Below are 15,323 nucleotides of genomic sequence, written 5' to 3' on the forward strand. Positions count from 1 at the left end.
ATTTTCTTAAAAGTAAGAGTCGGCCAAAGACTCAAATAGGCAGTTTACCTATTTGACAGGATCTCACAACATAATCTGCTGGAGAGAGCTGCTCAAGAGCGTCCAGGGCAGGACAGAGCAGTGCTAGTGTTAGCTTTGTATAAAGCTCCAGGGCCTCTGGTTAACAACCTATAAAGAAGAAACTTAACTCGGGGGGGGGGGGGGGGGGGGGGGAAGCAGTATAAGGATGATTCCTGAGGTATGGTTTTGTCAATTGTGCCAATGCAAAGTCCATGTGTGTTATGTGCCGGGAGGTACTGGCAAATGAGAGCAGTTTTGAAAGAGAAGTGGTGGGTGAAAGATTCCTTTTGAGTTTGAGACCCCAGAGTCAGTATTAACTTAGAGATGACTCCAAATTACACGACTACACTGCTTTAGCTGGCCTGTGATACCACATTAAAAACACAAAAATAGACCATGAGGCTGTCAGCATTCTAGTGTTGCATTTCCCAGGTGTATCCAGTGCTGAGTAAAACAAGCATCTTGTTGCTATTTCCCTACATGTGCGAGATTGGATTTTCCGTTTTCATAAAGATTAAGAAGGCAGAAAGGAACTGGCTGAAATCTGCACCTAACATGTGCATTGCTCTCTCCCCCTTTGAACCTGGTTCAAGTGAGATCGTGAGGACCAAGCAGGCTCCCCTTTCACATTAAAGGAAAGCAAACGTAGTGTGGGTCACGAAGCTCGGCAGGCGTGGGTCACGAAGGTTGGCTGGCGTGGGTCACGAAGGTCGGCCAGTTGGCAAAAGTGGGTCCCAAGAACGAAAGTTTGAAAAACACTGGTCTAAATGACACACAGGCTGGAGTAATTGGAAAAAGTGCAGTAGAGTGCTATCTGTTAGAAATATATTGCTGAAACTGAAAGGAAACAGACAGTTGTGAGACCAGCCTTGTTGTATGGTGCAGAATCATAGAATTTACAGTGCAGAAGGAGGCCATTCAGCCCATCGAGTCTGCACCGGCTCTTGGAAAGAGCACCCTACTTATGCCCATGCCTCCACCCTATCCCCGTAACTCAGTAACCCCACCTAACCTTTTTGGACACTAAGGGCAATTTATCATGGTCTATCCACCTAACCTGCACATCTTTGGACTGTGGGAGGAAACCGGAGCACCCGGAGGAAACCCACGCACACATGGAGAGAACATGCAGACTCCGCAGTGACCCAAATCGGGAATCGAACCTGAGACCCTGAAGGTGTGAAGCAACTGTGCTGACCACTGTGCTACCATGCTGCCCATGAAACCAAGGCATGCTCAACACAAGAGGAACGACTGGCTACTAATAAGATGCAGATGCTGAGTTGGACGCGTTGTATAATTAATGAGAAGGGACCATATCCGTAACCAGCACATCAAGGGGTTTGTGAAGATTGTGGGAGCATCAAAGAAAATAGCCCATTGGAGATTGAAATGGTCTGGTCAAGTGTCGTTGGGACGGAAAGGAAATATGGTGAGGTGAGTGACAGACATGAGACTACCATATGCCCAGGTGGAAAGATGCAGTGAAAAGAGACTGAAATGCAGCAGGATTGGAAGAGTGACAGACAGAAGGAGATAGAGGCGGCCCTGGGCTGCTGCTGCTGCTGACCTCCTAACGCTCCGCGAGATAGTCTAGGAATGGTTGCCACCACCTGAGGAACCCTTGCACAGACCCTCGCAAGGCAAAATTTATCCTCTCCAGCTTGATGAACCCTGCCATGTCATTGATCCAAGCTTCCACACTAGGGGGGCTTCGCATCTTTCCACATTATCAAAATCCTCTACCGGGCTACCAGGGACGCAAAGGCCAGAATACCGGCCTCTGTCGCCTCCTGCACTCCCGGCTCGTCCATTACCCCAAATAATGCCAACCCCCAGCTCGTCTTGACCCAGGCTTTCACCACCTTGGACAGAGTCCTCGCAAAACCCCTCCAAAACCCATCCAGTGCCGGGCACGAGCAGAACATATGGACGTGATTTGCCGGGCTTCCCGAGCACCTGCCACATCTGTCCTCCACCCCAAAGAACCTACTCAACCTCGCCCCTGTCATATGCGCTCTGTGAGTAACTTTGAACTGTATTAGGCTGAGCCTGGCGGAAGAGGAGGAAGAATTAACCCTACTCAGGGCATCAGCCCACAGACCCTCATCTATCTCCTCCCCCAGCTCCTCCTCCCACTTGCCCTTTAACTCCTCCACCTAGGCCTCCTCCTCTTCCTTCAGCTCCTGGTAAATCGTCGAAACTTTGCCTTCTCCAACCCATACACCCAAAATCACCCTGTCCTGAATCCGCTGTGCCAGGAGCAGCGGGAATTCCCTCACCTGCCGCCTCACAAATGCCCTCACTTGCATGTACCTGAAAGCGTTTCCCAGGGGTAGCCCAAACTTCTCCTCCAGCGCCCCTAGGCTCGCAACCGTCCCATCGATGAACAGGTCCCCCATTCTTCTAATCCCTGCCCGATGCCAGCTCCGAAACCCCCCATCCATCCTTCCCAGGACGAACCAATGGTTCTCCTGAATCGGGGACCAAACCGAGGCTCCCACCTTGCCCCTGTGTCGCCTCCACTGCCCCCAGATCTTCAGCGTCGCCGCCACCACTGGACTCGTGGTATACCTTGTCGGCGAGAGCGGCGACGGTGCCGTCACCAGCGCCCTCAGGCTCGTGCCCACACAGGACGCCATCTCTAACCTCTTCCACGCCACGCCCTCTCCCTCCATTACCCACTTACGGATCATCGCCACATTGGCTGCCCAATAATAGCCGCACAAATTCGGCAGCGCCAGCTCCCCCACTGTCCCTGCTACGCTCCAGAAACACTCTCTTCACCCTCGGGGTCTTATTCGCCCACACAAAACCCATGATGCTCCTACTTACCCATTTGAAAAAGGCCTTGGGGATCATAATGGGAAGGCACTGAAACACAAAGAGAAACCTCGGGAGGACCGTCATTTTGACCGACTGCACCCTACCCGCTAGCGAGAATGGCAGCATATCCCATCTTTTAAAATCCTCCTCCATCTGCTCCACCAACCTCGTCAAATTGAGCCTGTGCAGGGCCCCCCAACTCCTAGCTACTTGGATCCCTAGATACTGAAAGCTCCTTTCCGCTCTCTTCAGCGGTAGCTCATCTATCCCCCCTCCCTGGTCTCCTGAATGTACCACAAAGAGCTCACTCTTCCTTACGTTGGGTTTATACCCCGAAAAGTCCCCAAACTCCCTTAGGATCTGCATGACCTCCGCCATCCCCTCCACTGGATCTGCCACATACAGCAACAGGTCGTCAGCATACAACGACACCCGGTGTTCCTCCCCCCCCCACCCACCCCCCCCCCCCCACCCGGACCAATCCCCTCCATTTCCTGGACGCCCTCAGTGCCATGGCCAGAGGCTCAATTACCAGTGCAAACAACAAGGGGGATAGGGGGCACCCCTGCCTCGTCTCCCGGTACAGCCGAAAATACTCCGACCTCCGCCAATTCGTAGCCACACTCGCCACCGGGCTCTATATAGCAGCCTGACCCAACTGATGAACCCCTCCCCAAACCCAAACCTCCGCAACACTTCCCAAAAATACTCCCATTCCACCCGGTCAAAGGCCTTCTCCGCGTCCATAGCTGCCACTACCTCCGCTTCCCCCTCCACCGGGGGCATCATAATAACATTGAGGAGCCTCCGCACATTTGTATTTAATTGCCTACCCTTCACAAATCCCGTCTGGTCCTCATGAATGACCCCCGGACATAGTCCTCAATTCTCGTAGCCAGCACCTTCGCCAGCAACTTAGCATCAACATTGAGGAGCGAGATCGGTCTATACGACCCACATTGCAGTGGATCCTTGTCCCGCTTCAGGATCAAAGAAATCAGCGCCTTAAACATTGTTGGGGGCAAGGTCCCCCCTCCCTCGCCTTATTGAAAGTCCTCACTAGCAAAGGGCCCAGCAGGTCCACGTATTTCCTGTAGAATTCAACCGGGAACCCATCCAGCCCCGGGGCCTTCCCCGCCTGCATGCTCCCCAATCCTTTAACCAGCTCCTCCAGCCCAATCGGCGCCCCCAAACCAGCCACCTCCTCCTCCACCCAGGAACCTCAGCTGATCCAGGAATCGTCGCAACCCCTCCTCCCCCGCTGGGGGCTCAGACCTGTACAGATCCCCATAGAAGTCCCTAAATACCTTGTTTATTCTCACCGCACTCCGCACCGTATTCCCCCCTCTATCCTTAACTCTACCAATCTCCCTCGCTGCCTCCCTCTTACGAAGCTGATGTGCCAGCATCCGACTCGCCTTCTCCCCATACTCATACGTCGCCCCCTGCGCTTTCCTCCACTGTGTCTCTGCTTTCCCCGTGGTCAACAGGTCGAACTCCGTCTGGAGGTTCCGGCGCTCCCTGAGTAGCCCCTCCTCGGGGGCCTCTGCATACCTCCTGTCCACCCTTAAAATCTCCCACACCAACCTCTCCCTCTCCCTCCCCTCCTTCTTCTCCCTGTGGGCCCTAATGGAGATTAGCTCTACCCTGACCACCGCCTTCAGCGCCTCCCAGACTACCCCCACCTGCACCTCCCCGTTGTCGGTTGGCCTCCAGATATCTTTCAATACACCCCGGCACCTGCCCACACACCCCCTCATCCGCCAATAGTCCCACATCAAGGCGCCACAGCGGGCACTGGTCCCTCTCCTCCCCCAACTCCAGCTCCACCCAATACGGGGCGTGGTCCGAGATGGCTATGGCCGAAAATTCCGTTCCCTCCACTTTCGGGATTAGCGCCCTACTCAAAATGAAAAAATCAATCCGGGAGTAGGCTCTATGGACGTGGGAAAAGAAGGAAAATTCCCTGGCCAGCAGCCTGGCAAACCTCCATGGATCCACTCCTCCCATCTGGTCCATAAACCCCCTGAGCACCTTGGCCGCAGCCGGCCTCTTACCCGTCCTGGACCTAGAATGGTCCAGTGCTGGGTCCAGCACCGCGTTGAAGTACCCCCCCCCCCCCCAATTATCAAGCTTCCTACCTCCAGATCCGGAATCCGACCCAACATGCATTTAATAAATCCGGCATCATCCCAATTCAGGGCATATATGTTCACCAGTACCACCCGCACCCCCTGCAACCTACTGCTCACCATCACATATCGACCTCCATTATCCACTACAATATTCAGTGCCTCAAACGACACCCGCTTCCCCACCAATATTGCAACCCCTCTGTTCTTTGCATCCAGCCCTGAATGAAAGACTGCCCAACCCATCCCTTTGTCAGCCTAACCTGATCTGCCACCTTCAGATGTGTCTCCTGGAGCATAACCATGTCTGCCTTCAGTCCCTTTAAGTGCGTGAACACCCGGGCCCTCTTGACCGGCCCGTTCAGGCCCCTCACATGCCAAGTTATCAGCCAAATTGGGGGGCTACTTGCCCACTCCCCTGCCGACTAGCCATCTGCTTATCTAGGCCAGCCACGTGCCCGCGCCTCCCGCACCCTCCAGTCCCCCAGGCGGGGGACCCCCGCCCCGACTACCTCTCCTACTTCCAGCTCCCCTTTGGCCAATGCAACAGCAACCCTGTTCCTCCCCCCTCCCCCCGCTAGATCCACATCTAGCCATTTTTCTCCCCCCATGACACTCCCGTAAGTCAGCTGACCCCGGCCTCTCCCGCCATTCCATCGACCCCCCAGTTTTAGAATCCCCCCTCCCCTTGGCAGTCAGTGTGCGCTCCTCTCCAGCACCGCCCTTCCACCCCCCCCCCCCCCCCCCCCGGCCCCACCCCCACCCTTCCCTAACGCGGGAAAAAGCCCGCGCTTTCCTGAGCCGGCCCCGGCCCCGCCCCCTCTGGCGCAGCTCCTTTTTGCGGCCTTACCCCAACTCCCCATCCCCGGGCCTCCACTAACCCCTCTTCCTCCGTGGGGGCCTGCCCCTCCAACACCGACGCCCACACTCTCCTACAGCCTCCACATCAAATCCATTCACCCATCCCCACCCAGCACTCAAACCAAAAGAACATTCCCCACACATAATAAACACAGTGAACACAGTAAACATCCCCCCACGACAAACCCTCAATTGAGTCCAACTCTTTAGTCTGTATAAAGTTCCACGCCTCATCGGGCGTTTCAAAATAGTGGTGCCGATCTTGGAACGTGACCCACAATCGCGCTGGCTGCAGCATACCGAACTTCACCCCTTCCGAAGGAGCACAGCCTTAGCCCGATTGAAACCAGCTCTCTTCTTAGCCACCTCCGCACTCCAGTCCTGGTAAATTCGGATCTCTGTGTTCTCCCACCTGCTGCTCCGCTCTTTTTTGGCCCATCTCAGGACACACTCTCTGTCCATAAAGCGGTGGAACCTCACCACTACAGCCCTTGGCGGCTCGTTGGCTTTAGGTCTCCTTGCCAGGACCCGATGGCCTCATCCAGCTCCAGGGGCCTCGGGAAAGCTCCCGCGCCCATCAGCGAATTGAGCATCGTGCTCATATATGCCCCGGCATCGGGCCCCTCCACTCCTTCAGGAAGAGCCAGAATCCGAAGATTCTTCCTCCTCGACCTATTCTCCAGGTCCTCAAATTTTTCCGCCCACCTCTTGTGCAGCGCCTCGTGCGCCTCCACCTTCACTGCCAGGCCCGAGATCTCATCCTCGTTCTCCGAGGCTTTTTGCCGCACCTCCCGGATCGCCGCCCCTTGGGCCTTATGGGTCTCCACAAGCTTCTCAATCGCCGCCTTCATTGGCGCCAGCATTTCGGTCTTCAGCTCCTCAAAGCAGCGTTTAAGAAACTCTTGCTCCTGCGACCACTGCGCCCACGCTGCTTGGTCTCCACCCGCCACCATCTTGCTTTTCCTCCCTCGCACTTTTCGCTGCCCCAGGATCACTTTTTTAACCGCTCCACTCCTGGTCCAATCCATATAATGTCGGGGGGTCCTTGCTGTCACCTTCCCACACTGGAAGCCGTCAAACAATTGCCATTGGGGCCCCTCTGGAGAGCCCAAAAGTCCGTTTACGGCGGGAGCTGCCGAACGTGCGACCTACCTAGGCATAGCCGCAACCGGAAGTCCCTAAAAATAGTTTCTATGCATGCTAGAGAAATACCTTGAATATTTCATTTTTGCAAACGGACATCATTATTTGTGTTGCCTTATATAGTCTTCTTGCCTGAAGAGATTATCTGTGTATACCTGTTCATAAGTCTTATTAATCAGCCATATCACATCTCAGAATTATTTAATGTGTACATTACAGAAGGCATCAATTAGAAGCAGTTCTGTTGTAGCCTTGGCATATGGAGCTGTGCAATTGGTCCGATATATTACAGCAAGAGGCAAACAATGGATATATGCATGAGCATATTGTCTTGAAAATATTTGTTGTTACTTTCATTTTGGTCTTCCAAACTTTCCCCGTCTAGGGAAGATTAGTATAGACCAACGGTTGAAAGTCCACATTGTTGGCCTCGGTGGACAGCTTAATCACTGGGCCCACCAATGTCCAAGGAAAACTATGGCTGCTGCTCCTTGGGATAATATTTATACTCTGGTACTACAGCGTCTGAAGGCCCAAAGGAAAAACGCCTTCTCATCTGGGTCTCAGAGATTCTAAAGGCAGCATCTAATTTGAAGCAAAACTTCTGGCTGAGGTGCCACTCGCGTTTCATCACCTGAAGTGAAAGCAACAACAAGGCATTCGTCCAATTTCAGATGGTACCACAAACCACAAGCATGAATATGGAGGAAATTATGACCGTCACTTCAACCCTGAGATGAAAGGAGTGATTCTGTGGCCTAAGCAGGCGGCTGAGGTAAAGGTTAGGCGACAATACCCTAGCCTTAATTCACTAGTCCAAAGTCTCTACACAAGCGGCTTGTTGGCCGCAAAAGACCATAGAATTGTGCCTTTCATCACTGCCTAAAATTCAGTCCCAGTTTGAGTTAATTATTTTCCAGGTTTCTGTGCCTCCCGCACACATTCAGTAAGAATTAGCAGAGATTTGTTTCTGTTGGCTGGATTAAATGCAGCCCATTGCGGCAGAAACTATGGCAGCTGGACTCACTTAATCATGGGACTGGCTGTCCGTCTGTATCCCAGCAATTAGGTTGGTGGTGAGAATGGGCCAATTGGGGTAACTTGCCTACATGGGGCATGTCATCAATTGGGTTCATTAATGAGCCAATTGGCAGAAATTATCCCTGAGCCCACAGGAATTTAATCATGCCTCAGGGATTACATGCTAGTGACGTGGCTTTCCCATGCCTCCAGAAGGACCTATCAAGGTGCCTGTGCCCTACCAGAGGTGTCCCTCTTTCGCAGGTACTTAGTGTCCGATCGAGCACCCAACACCGAGCAGGGTGGATGGGCACTGGAAGTGATCCCTCTGCCATTGCCTCTGATCTTTCATAGCCGCCCCTTCCACTCAACCCACAGCCCAACCTCACTCACCTGTGGTTTGGGTCCCTTGGCAATCATAGGGCTTCTGCTGGTTAACCAGCAACAGCCACCGCTCTGGGTAGCGCTGCCTATAATAGAGAGCTGACCGCTTCAGATTCACCATCAGCTATGGGGGGATGGGATTTTCATCCCTTGCGTTCCACTCATGGTGTGATTCACCGGAAGAATTTCAACGTCCGGTTTCAGGTGCGTTTGAATCATAGAATTTACAGTGCAGAAGAAGTCCATTCATCCCATTGAGTCTGCACTGGCTCTTGGAAAGAGGACCCCACCTAAGCCCACACTTCCCCCCTATCCCCGAAACCCAGTAACTCCACCTAACCTTTCTGGACACTAAGGGCAACTTAGAATTGCCCATCCACCTAACCTGCACATCGCTGGACTGTGGGAGGAAACCGGAGCACCCGGAAGAAACCCACGCAGACACGGCAAGAATGTGCAGGCTCTGCACAGACAGTGACCCAAGCCGGGATTCGAACCTGGGACCTACTGTGCTAATGACTGTGTTTGTCAGGGTGCTTCTCGGAACCTGCAGTGCCGGGATTGACAATGCTATTCAATGGTACTGAGCCGTTTTCTTTTGAGCCTCGAGGATTTTCTCCCTGTCGAGGCCACACTTAGGAAGATTTCATGTACTGGGGAGCTGAGCTTGCCAGCATGACTGGCTCCTCACAAATCGGGGAGCCATTTTGAAAGGCTGCTCTGATCTCTGCCCCCACCCCCCTGCTTTTCAGGAACCCACTCCCATCAGTCCCCCAGCTTTTCTGCGGGCCCTTCAGAACTGCCTCACCCCCTCCCTTTTCATGGGCATGGCCCTCCAGGCCCTGACCCTTGGCACTGACAACTAGACATCCTGGCTCTGCCAACTAGGCACTGTCAGTTGTCACTGCTATGGTGCCCAGTTGGCACCAAACTGGCAGTGCCAAGGAGTCCAGATGCCAGGAGGAGTGCCAGGGTATTACCCTGCCCTGTCCCTGACCACCCGGGGCTCTAATGGCCTGCAAAATCACCAAGGTGTCATCTTGCCTGTTCCACGGCAGTGCTAAATGATGCTTGGTTAAAGCATCGCAGGTACAGGCGTCGACTCCCAGGCGTCGGGATAGTTAAATGCGCCTAATGACGAATTTAAATATCATTATCTGGATCACTCCCAGCGTGGGTGTGACGCAGATTGTGCTGGGTGACTTGTGTGAGGTTTTGCACCTGGCGTGGAACCCAATTTGGGGCTCTCCTGCGATTCACCCCTAGCGCTATGAGGTGAGAAAATCACGCCCTTAATCTGGTCAGGCCTCTGGGTTCCTCTAATTGCTGGACTGAACCCACATCAATTATCTTACATTTCTCTTTAACTAAGTCTATGCTTATTTATTGTATTTGCTGCAGGAAATGAAAGAAATTTTGGACTAAGTGAAAACTTACGATGGAGAAAAGATCAAACACAGTGGCGACAGGGCAATGAGAGACATGAAAAGTATGTAACTAAAAGAGTAGTCAATCATAGAAGGAAGCCATTCATTTGATCTATGCTGGTACCTTTGTAGGACTATCAATCAGTGCTAAACCCTGTCTTTTCTCCATAGACCTGCATTTTACTCTTCACGCATTTATCCAATTCTCTTTTAAATGTTTCTTTTGAATCTGCTCCTGCCAACCTTCCAGGCAGAGCATTCCTAATGTCAGCAGCTCCATGTATAAAAAATTAGTTTTCTCATGTCACCTCTGGTTTGATTTGTCAATCTATTTGTCAATCACCTTAAATCTGTGTCCTCTAGTTACTGACCTACTGGCACAGGGCAGAGTTTCTCCTTATTCGCTCTATCAAAACCAACACCGCTATCAAATTTCCTTTTTCACCTTCTCTGTTCTGAGGAAGAAAACACTGGCTTGCCCAGTCTCTCCAGTTGACTGGAGGCCCACAACTCTGTTTATTTTCCAATATGTTAATTTTACAATAAATCTCTTCTGCATCCTCCAAGGCATTGGCATCCTTCCTCAACTGTAGCATTTGGAATTGAACACAGTACAGGCAGCACAGTAGCACAAGTGGATAGCACTGTGGCTTCACAGTGCCAGGGTCCCAGGTTCGATTCCCCGCTCGGTCACTGTCTGTGCGGAGTCTGCATGTTCTCCCCGTGTCTGCGTGGGTTTCCTCCGGGTGCTGCAGTTTCCTCCCACAGTCCAAAGACGTGCAGGTTAGGTGGATTGGCCATGATAAATTGCCCTTAGTGACCAAAAAGGTAAGGAGGGGTTATTGGGTTACGGGGATAGGGTGGTAGTGAGGGCTAAAGTGGGTTGGTGCAGACTCGATGGGCCGAATGGCCTCCTTCTGCACTGTATGTTCCATGTTCTATGTTCTACTCCAGCTGAGGAGTTTTACAAAGTGGTTTTCAGTGTTTTACAACACATCAATGTTTTACAAAATTTTAGCATCCTTCTTTGGTTTTGTACTCCATCCTCTATTATTAGTTTTTAGTTGCTAGCCAGACCTTGGTAGAAGGTTAGAGGGATGGCAGGGAAGGGAGTGCAATGTTCCTCCTGCAGGATGTTTGAGGTGAGGGATGCCGTTAGTGTCCCTGCTGATTTTACCTGCAGGAAGTGCTGCCATCTCCAGCTCCTCCAAGACCGAGTTAGGGAACTGGAGCTGGAGTTGGAAGAACTTCGGATCATTCGGGAGGCAGAGGGGGTCACAGATAGCAGCTTTAGGGAATTAGTTACACCAAAGATTGGAGATAGATGGGTAACTGTAAGGGGGACTGGGAGGAAGCAGTCAGTACAGGGATCCCCTGCGGTCGTTCCCCTGAGAAACAAGTATACCGCTTTGGATACTTGTGGGGGGGGGGGACTTACCAGGGGTAAGCCATTGGGTACGGGCCTCTGGCACGGAGTCTGTCCCTGTTGCTCAGAAGGGAAGGGGGGAGAGGAGCAGAGCATTAGTAATTGGGGACTCGATAGTCGGGGGCACAGATAGGAGATTTTGTGGGAGCGTGAGAGACTCACGTTTGGTATGTTGCCTCCCAGGTGCAAGGGTACGTGATGTCTCGGATCATGTTTTCCGGGTCCTTAAGGGGGAGGGGGAGCAGTCCCAAGTCGTGGTCCACATTGGCACTAACAACATAGGTAGGAAAGGGGACAAGGATGTCAGGCAGGCTTTCAGGGAGCTAGGATGGAAGCTCAGAACTAAAACAAACAGAGTTGTTATCTCTGGGTTGTTGCCCGTGCCACGTGATAGTGAGATGAGGAATAGGGAGAGAGAGCAATTAAATACGTGGCTACAGGGATGGTGCAGGCGGGAGGGATTCAGATTTCTGGATAACTGGGGCTCTTTCTGGGGAAGGTGGGACCTCTACAGACAGGATGGTCTACATCTGAACCTGAGGGGCACAAATATCCTGGGGGGGAGATTTGTTAGTGCTCTTTGGGGGGGTTTAAACTAATGCAGCAGGGGCATGGGAACCTGGATTGTAGTTTTAGGGTAAGGGAGAATGAGAGTATAAAGGTCAGGAGCACAGATTTGACGTCGCAGGAGGGGGCCAGTGTTCAGGTAGGTGGTTTGAAGTGTGTCTAATTCAATGCCAGGAGTATACAAAATAAGGTAGGGGAACTGGCAGCATGGGTTGGTACCTGGGACTTCGATGTTGTGGCCATTTCGGAGACATGGATAGAGCAGGGACAGGAATGGATGTTGCAGGTTCCGGGGTTTAGGTGTTTTAGTAAGGTCAGAGAAGGAGGCAAAAGAGGGGGAGGTGTGGCGCTGCTAGTCAAGAGCAGTATTACGGTGGCGGAGAGGATGCTAGATGGGGACTCATCTTCCGAGGTAGTATGGGCTGAGGTTAGAAACAGGAAAGGAGAGGTCACCCTGTTGGAAGTTTTCTATAGGCCTCCAAATAGTTCTAGGGATGTAGAGGAAAGGATGGCGAGGATGATCCTGGATAAGAGCGAAAGTAACAGGGTAGTTGTTATGGGAGACTTTAACTTTCCAAATATTGACTGGAAAAGATATAGTTCGAGTACATTAGATGGGTCGTTTTTTGTACAGTGTGTGCAGGAGGGTTTCCTGACACAATATGTTGACAGGCCAACAAGAGGCGAGGCCACGTTGGATTTGGGTTTGGGTAATGAACCAGGCCAGGTGTTGGATTTGGAGGTAGGAGAGCACTTTGGGGACAGTGACCACAATTCGGTGACGTTTACGTTAATGATGGAAAGGGATAAGTATACACCGCAGGGCAAGAGTTATAGCTGGGGGAAGGGCAATTATGATGCCATTAGACGTGACTTGGGGGGGATAAGGTGGAGAAGTAGGCTGCAAGTGTTGGGCACACTGGATAAGTGGAGCTTGTTCAAGGATCAGCTACTGCGTGTTCTTGATATGTATGTACCGGTCAGGCAGGGAGGAAGGCGTAGAGCGAGGGAACCGTGGTTTACCAAAGAAGTGGAATCTCTTGTTAAGAGGAAGAAGGAGGCCTATGTGAAGATGAGGTGTGAAGTTTCAGTTGGGGCGATGGATAGTTATAAGGTAGTGAGGAAGGATCTAAAGAGAGAGCTAAGACGAGCAAGGAGGGGACATGAGAAGTATTTGGCAGGTAGGATCAAGGAAAACCCAAAAGCTTTCTATAGGTATGTCAGGAATAAGCGAATGACTAGGGAAAGAGTAGGACCAGTCAAGGACAGGGATGGGAAGTTGTGTGTGGAGTCTGAAGAGATAGGAGAGATACTAAATGAATATTTTTCGTCAGTCTTCACTCAGGAAAAAGAGAATGTTGTGGAGGAGAATGCTGAGACCCAGGCTATTAGAATAGATGGCATTGAGGTACGTAGGGAAGAGGTGTTGGCAATTCTGGACAGGCTGAAAATAGATAAGTCCCCGGGGCCTGATGGGATTTATCCTAGGATTCTCTGGGAGGCCAGGGAAGAGATTGCTGGACCTTTGGCTTTGATTTTTATGTCATCATTGGCTACAGGAATAGTGCCAGAGGACTGGAGGATAGCAAATGTGGTCCCTTTGTTCAAAAAGGGGAGCAGAGACAACCCCGGCAACTCTAGACCGGTGAGCCTCACGTCTGTAGTGGGTAAAGTCTTGGAGGGGATTATAAGAGACAAGATTTATAATCATCTAGATAGGAATAATATGATCAGGGATAGTCAGCATGGCTTTGTGAAGGATAGGTCATGCCTCACAAACCTTATTGAGTTCTTTGAGAAGGTGGCTGAACAGGTAGGCGAGGGTAGAGCAGTTGATGTGGTGTATATGGATTTCAGTAAAGCGTTTGATAAGGTTCCCCACAGTAGGCTATTGCAGAAAATACGGAGGCTGGGGATTGAGGGAGATTTAGAGATGTGGATCAGAAATTGGCTAGCTGAAAGAAGTCAGAGGGTGGTGGTTGATGGGAAATGTTCAGAATGGAGTTCAGTTACAAGTGGCGTACCACAAGGACCTGTTCTGGGGCCGTTGCTGTTTGTCATTTTTATCAATGACCTAGAGGAAGGCGCAGAGGAGTGGGTGAGTAAATTTGCAGACGACACTAAAGTCGGTGGTGTTGTCGACAGTGTGGAAGGATGTAGCAGGTTACAGAGGGATATAGATAAGCTGCAGAGCTGGGCTGAGAGGTGGCAAATGGAGTTTAATGTAGAGAAGTGTGAGGTGATTCACTTTGGAAGGAATAACAGGAATGCGGAATATTTGGCTAATGGTAAAGTTCTTGGAAGTGTGGATGAGCAGAGGGATCTAGGTGTCCATGTACATAGATCCCTGAAAGTTGCCACCCAGGTTGATAGGGTTGTGAAGAAGGCCTATGGAGTGTTGGCCTTTATTGGTAGAGGGATTGAGTTCCGGAGTCGGGAGGTCATGTTGCAGCTGTACAAAACTCTGGTGCGGCCGCATTTGGAGTATTGCGTACAGTTCTGGTCACCGCATTATCGGAAGGACGTGGAGGCTTTGGATCGGGTGCAGAGGAGATTTACCAGGATGTTGCCTGGTATGGAGGGAAAATCTTATGAGGAAAGGCTGATGGACTTGAGGTTGTTTTCGTTGGAGAGAAGAAGGTTAAGAGGAGATTTAATAGAGGCATACAAAATGATCAGTGGGTTAGATAGGGTGGACAGTGAGAGCCTTCTCCCACGGATGGAAATGGCTGGCACGAGGGGACATAGCTTTAAACTGAGGGGTAATAGATATAGGACAGAGGTCAGAGGTAGGTTCTTTACGCAAAGAGTGGTGAGGCCGTGGAATGCCCTACCTGCAACAGTAGTGAACTCGCCAACATTGAGGGCATTTAAAAGTTTATTGGATAAACATATGGATGATAATGGCATAGTGTAGGTTAGATGGCTTTTGTTTCGGTGCAACATCGTGGGCCGAAGGGCCTGTACTGCGCTCTATCGTTCTATGTTCTATGTAATAAAACCAAGCATCCCACATGCTTTTTCTAAGCCTTTTCAACTTGCCCTTGAACTTCAACATACATAGAACCCCAGTTCTCTCTGTCCACACAACCCCTTTAAAATTGTACTATTTATTTTGTACTGCCTGTCTTCAATCTTTCTATCAAACTGCTTCACACTTCTCCACATAAAATTTCATCTGCCACCTGTTTGCCCTTTTAACTCGTCCATATCTTCCTGAAGGCTGAGGAGGTATCTGATTGAGGTTTAGAAAATTATGAGGGGCATAGTTAAGGTGGATAGGGAGGAACATTTCTCCATAACGGAGCGGTCAATACCAGGGGACGTGGATTTAAGGTAAGGGGCAAGAGATTTATAGGCGAGGTGAAGGGAAACTTATTCACCCAGAGGGAGGTGGGAATCTGAAACTCACTGCCTGAAAGGGTGTTGGACACACTCCCAATATTTAAGAAGTAATTAATTCAATGCTGCACACAA

At 51.1% G+C, this 15,323-nt stretch overlaps 1 protein-coding gene across 5 annotated transcripts in view; it reads left to right on the plus strand.

Moving 5' to 3' along the window:
• dock8 (dedicator of cytokinesis 8) overlaps positions 1-15,323 on the plus strand; it is a 451,209-nt gene that overhangs the window by 373,324 nt on the left and 62,562 nt on the right. For all 5 annotated transcript variants that reach the window (XM_072516863.1, XM_072516865.1, XM_072516864.1 and 2 more), the window contains one exon: positions 9,828-9,915. In XM_072516863.1, the coding sequence (XP_072372964.1) occupies positions 9,828-9,915 (88 nt within the window). The remainder of the gene's footprint in view (positions 1-9,827; positions 9,916-15,323) is intronic.

This window comes from Scyliorhinus torazame, chromosome 9 (genome assembly GCF_047496885.1).
Source record: "Scyliorhinus torazame isolate Kashiwa2021f chromosome 9, sScyTor2.1, whole genome shotgun sequence".
NCBI lineage: Eukaryota > Metazoa > Chordata > Chondrichthyes > Carcharhiniformes > Scyliorhinidae > Scyliorhinus > Scyliorhinus torazame.